This window comes from Octodon degus, unplaced genomic scaffold (assembly GCF_000260255.1).
Source record: "Octodon degus isolate 3935 unplaced genomic scaffold, OctDeg1.0 scaffold00007, whole genome shotgun sequence".
NCBI classification, from domain to species: Eukaryota; Metazoa; Chordata; class Mammalia; order Rodentia; family Octodontidae; genus Octodon; species Octodon degus.
In genome coordinates, this window is record NW_004524583.1 from 6,025,299 (window position 1) to 6,031,298 (window position 6,000).

At 32.9% G+C, this 6,000-nt stretch overlaps 1 protein-coding gene across 1 annotated transcript in view; it reads left to right on the plus strand.

Moving 5' to 3' along the window:
* Positions 1–6,000, plus strand: part of LOC111813322 (centrosomal protein of 128 kDa-like) — a 77,968-nt gene that overhangs the window by 15,166 nt on the left and 56,802 nt on the right. The window contains exon 2 of the mRNA XM_023703893.1: positions 5,420–5,443. Within this exon, the coding sequence (XP_023559661.1) occupies positions 5,420–5,443 (24 nt within the window). The remainder of the gene's footprint in view (positions 1–5,419; positions 5,444–6,000) is intronic.

Here is a 6,000-nt window from a genome sequence, read left to right on the forward strand (position 1 = left end):
CATAACCTACACAGCCTACTTCTGCATTTTCCTGCAGGTGGATACAAATAGTAACTTACTTCAGTATAGTCACAGACACAGCCTTTCTCAAACACTGTCACACTCAAGCATGATGGTCAGTGACAGTCTTTTAACAAGCAAAACCACAAATGCAAATGCCAGTCTGAGAATTCAGGAGAAGAATCCACAGAGGAACACCTGGCTGTCCCTTACTTGTCTGTCACAGCAGTGGTAGTACCTGTAGTGGAGAAGATACTGGAAGTGGATAAGGAATAGTGAGACTGTCTTTAGAAACTGTAATTGTTTCTGCTTCTAGTTGTCCCAGTGGACACACAGTGAAAAGCTGGTACCAAATATTATTAGATACCTTCTGTAGGCTTATCACATGATATATCCCATTAAACTGACTTTTCTTGATAACTCAGAATGTTGTGTTTTGTGGACAACTGTTTTAAGACAAAATCTTAATTCTTTTCTTTTCCTTCAATATTTAGTTTTGTTATTTTGGACCCTGAAGGGGTCCAAAAGTGCAGGGAAGAAAAAGGCACCTAAGCAGCTAATGAAGTGAGTTTTAAAGCATTGAAGGTAGATACCTGTTGGTGGATAAGCTAAACACTGAATGAATGACTGACTCTGCTAATGCAGGGTACACTAATACCAATCATCCTAAAACTTTACAAAGTCAAAATAACTATTAATAGATACCACTGAAATCTCATATAGAAATCATTGATGGATTTGGTATATTCAAAGCTAGTTTATGCCACTGTAATGCTTTTATAATGTTGCTGCATCAAGATTACAAGTTTCTTTTTGCTTTAATGTATTTTTAACTACTACATAAAATGCTTTTTTTATTGATAGTCAATAAAAGGTATCTTTCTTTTTACTACCTTTGGGAACAATTCTATTTCAGATTACTCATATATCCTTTAATTATTAAAAAATGACTGGGAAATTATTAAGTGTAATGGAATGCTATGGGGAAAGGCCCTGAAGATAAAATGTACATGCTATTTGTGTTGGATTCTACACCCTTCATGTGGGAAGTAGCAGATGAAGTATGAGTGTGAAGTGCAGAGTTGACATTGACTGAAGAAGACCTTGTAGTGTTCTCTTTGGTTGAACCTGAGTACATTTTTCTTCCAGGGTAGAAGCATTGTGCTCTCACAACAGCATAGGAAGAAGTCTTCACTGTCAGTATTTCTGTTTGAAAGTATATGTTCATCATGATCCTTCAAACTGAGAGATATTTTTAGCTTATTTTGTAATCTTAAAGCTTCTTAAACTTGGGAAAGGTAGAAATTCTTGTTACAGTTTTTATGCCTGTGTTGTCCTTGTCATATGCTAATGATATATTAAAGGCATTCTTGAAAAATACTGTTATTGTGATAAAGTCTGTAGGCCTGTTCAGCTCTATTTACCAGCAGAAGAATTCTGATTATTTAGACCTATAAGACTCTAATTCTCCTCATAGCTGTGATGGCTGAGCCAGTATGTCTAATTGATTGATTCTGCTGAATCAAATAAAATGTTAATGATCAGGTATTCAGATAGCAGTGATCCATTTCATGCTCATTTCCTAACTTAGCCTACACATATTTGCCCATCTCCAGTGATGCTAATGAATTTGCCTTGGTTGGTTTCTGAGTTCTAATGTATACTCCATTGTGACCAAGGAGCGACTGAGTATTTATAGTTCAAGGGAGGTTACTAACTTAATCATAAAAAGATAAAAATATATTTTAATAGTAGATTTGCTTTATACTTCTCCCAAAATACAATTTTTCCTACTTTATCTGTCAAGCCCACAATAAATTAAGACATCACATCTAACTGCAAAGAATATGTAATACTTGCTGATAAGAATTAACTACCATATTAACACTCCTCTTTTTACTCAACTGTGTAGACTACATGTGCAATCACTTAAGAGTAGACATTTACATTATTATTTGTTGCCGTTATAAATGTTATTTAACTTCCCCTGACTTAGAACTAAAAAATAGTGAAAGAAGGAATTTCTAGTCACAGTAAAACAGTGACAACAATGTAAGCTTTATCCTCTAAAACTTTTTTTTATCAAAACATTTGAAAGAAATTTCAACACTTCAAGTTCACTCCCATGTAGAGTTCCTTTACTTCAGCCTGGACTGTTATAATTTTTTCCTTCCTTCTTACTGGTGTTATCTAGAAACATTTCATAAAGGACAAATAAATTTGTTTTAAAATAATGTTTTATCTATATAATATTTTTATGTCCTATTTAGGTATTTGTATTTAGGGGAAAAGACTTTGGAATGCCTATGAGAAGAATTCAGAGTCCGCACTTTCTTACAAGTGTGTGCATAATTGTGTGTGTGTGGTATATAATATACATTTTCTGGGTCAGACTGTTAATTAAAATTCCTGACTGGAATGATAAGAGCCACCAATTTATAAACCAATCTGAAATACCATGATTTTTGTGACGCCTTCATTTCTCATGGAGGCTGTCTTTTCTCTAAGACTCCACCTCCTTTCAGTGTCCTGACCATGGTGTTCTTTCCTGAATCTGGGGTAGGAAATGTGGGCTGGGAGGAAGAGTGTGTGGCTTTTCAAGGAAAGGCATATTGAACCTGCAGGTGGAGTTGGAAGATAAAACTGAACTGAAAATTAAGAAAAGGAGAAAAAACACACTACTGTTCAGCTCTAGGTAGGCTAGAGGAGGCCAAAAAAGATGTGAGCAATTTTGCTATTATTGTTCATTCTGGAACATAGATGGGCAGCTTTTTGATGGTCTGTATCAGAGCCACAATATTTGTTTACATTTTTCTATTTTATTAACTGTAACATGAGAGAAAATATGCAGATATTTTGAGACTAAGAATGTATAATAACCTAATTCTTTTATATACAGAAATATAAGTAATTGATCTATAAAAAAGATTTCAACTACAATCACTTTTTCAAAATGCATTTCTTAAATTGTAAAATTACTTAAAAACTATTAATAGTTCCTTTTCATTTCTAACCTATAAATAAAACTTTAAAACTTATACAATTTAGATAAACCTTATTTAATTGGTTTTAGTGGCTGGTTTCTTATCAGCCATTTTTTGGATGACAAATTGAATTATTGAAATTTAGGTCAATGAATTCAATTCTCTTATTTCTCCAATTCTTTTTTAGGAAAAAAAAATCCATTTTTCATTACATATTATCTCAATATCACTTAGGGAAAAATTAGGTTATAGACAAGAACAATTAGATTTTATTTGAATATTATTTGTTAGCTTTTGTTTTTTTATCAAATAGTGTCATTTAGACCATTTGAATCCATAATCTTATATACTGTGTACATATTTCTTTTAATAGCATTTAATAAATATTTAAGTAAAACAAATACTCTTAACATGAATTTTACTATCAATTTGTATTTGCCAAATACTGTGTGAGAATTAAAACAATTCAACTCGGTTTTCCTGTTTTGACATCATGTGAAGTCATCAATTTAACCAGCTGCATGTGGGTTCTTAAAATATGCTAATCCTAAATAAGATCAGCCCACAAACCGGTGGTCCAAGGAAATCTTAAAGCCCAAAGAGGTGCTGTAAATATTTTGGGCCTTTCAAGATGGTTCATATAAAGTACCCAAAGGCTGTTTATGTCTCTATAAGGTAGTTAATGAGGTTCTCTTCAATCTGCAAGAGATGATAAAGCATTGTTGAATGGTTTTATTCCAGATGTGTCATGAATAAGAAGCCTGGTAACAACAGAGCAAAGCTCCCTTGAGGCATCATATGAATTTATTGTAAAGCTTTCAAATGTGACAGCACACAAGTTACCAATGAAATAGCAGTTATTTTAGTAAAACTATGAGGGCAAGAATGAGGACCTCCCAAGTGTGCCAAAATCATGCAATGCAACTAAACAGATTCTCTTGCTAAAAGCAATCTGCTTTGGGGTGATTTTGCATAATATATTTATTTAACATGTGCCTGCATAGCTAAATGTGTACAAGATTGAAATGCGAAATTCAGCTTCTCATTCTTAAGGCTTGGAGGTCTGATTGCAGAAGACCTCAGGGTGAGCCTCCCGCCTTACATCCTTGGGAGGCTCTGGTGCATGCTGCTGCTAAGCATCTGTACGTGCAGCTGAGTTCCTGCAGGGCCACCAAAGACCTGAACCGACGCCTTTCCATTGCCCCCTTGCTTCATCTGGTAAATGATTAATTTGATCAAACAAAAATCCAGATCCCACAGATTTTCTGCAGTTGTTTAAAATAATGGAAAGCTTAAATGGCCTTGACCTTCTTAGAAGAAATCACTTTCTATTTTTTAAATCTTTTAGACTTTCTTTTAAATTCAGAATTAAAATTTTTTTCTTAGTACATATTTGTAGTACAGAATAATTGCATTTGTGTAGGGAGTTCATACATGTACACAACACACTTTAAATCTCCTTTTTCTTTGTCTTTCCCTTTGATCCCTTCTTGCTTCCTTCGTTTGTTGGTTTTGGTTTTGGGAGACAAGGTCTGGCACATAGTGCAGCCTGGCCTTGAACTCTTGCCTTAGCTTCTCAAGTGGTAGGATTACAGGTGGATTTTTTTATTTTTTATTTATTTATTTTTTTTTTTAAATTTGGAAGCTAATTCCTTTTGACAGCTGTTAGTTGTGGATGAAATTGAGACTGTAACTTTTAAGTTGAAAATACAACTCATTTTCTTATTCAGTTAGGTTTTAAAGAATGTTGTCAGTGGCCCCTATTAAGACCATTTTTCTATAACTCTAGTGAGATGCTCTATATAATGGAGGCCTACTTGGGTGCAGGATTGGTGTGTGTCAATGCATTCTTTTTTTTTTTTTTTTTAATTTTTTTATTTTGCAGAACCGAGGATTGAACTCAGACCCTTGTGCTTGCCAGGGAAGCGCTTATTCCACTGAGCCATCTCCCGCCCCACCTTTTTTTTCTTGCCTTATTTTCAGTAACAATGTATATATTAATTTGATTTTTAAAAATTACTCATATGAATTTTACCTTCAAGATCACGTTGTTTACTGTTTACCTGGTGAGAAAATGTATGCTTTCATTTTGAAATCACTAATATTCTTACGTTCAAGTTTATGTAATATTTATATATCTCTGAAGGTAAGTATAACAGTACAAAAATGGTAAAATCCATTCCTTTTAATACCTGGACCTTCATTTATATTTAATGTTAAATTTAACCCTTACACCAGATAAGTCATAAAAAGTACAGTGATCTTTCATGGCTGTCTTCTATTCCAAAGGTCATTTTGAGTAGTTCTCATTTTTTACAAGTTTATAATACATAAATTTTTATAACACAGGGTAAATAGAAAACCTGCAAAATGATAAACATATAATTATTTTTATAGTTTTAGTTTTATAATTATATATTATGCTTTATTTGCAGGGCCGTGTAAATGCATTAGAAATGGTAAGTTGGGACATTTTCTTTCTTCTTGTATTAGAATTACTACTGTCTCCTGATGTGGATTTCAGAGCACACCAAAAAGAAAAAAAAAAAAAAAAAAAAAACAGTTCCAAGAAGCATTTCTAGAACTACTTCTAAGATTAAAGGGAGAAATGAGCTAAACTGTTTTTGAAAGGTATGTAGATACAGACATTTTAAATGAGGAAAAGTGAATGTATTTAAGCATTCACTGCTTTCTCAAGACTGATATGCCAGTATGTAATAATTTGTGGAAAATGTAATCAAATATGATCTATACTTTTATATTTCTGTATTTCACAGTTACTACAAAGATTGGATGATAGAGAAAACTGACATTAGGAAGTAGTTTATACTTGGAAATCTATATTTTTCAATGTTCACACTATTTTCCTTGTTTTTATCAATATCTAAGAAATAATTAAAGCCTGGTCATTATTTTTCTGAATGAGCTTGTTTGTAGGAATCTACTGTAAGTAAATAGTTTTGGGGGCATAGATATAATGACGACATGATTTCAATATTTGTTTGAAATTTATTTA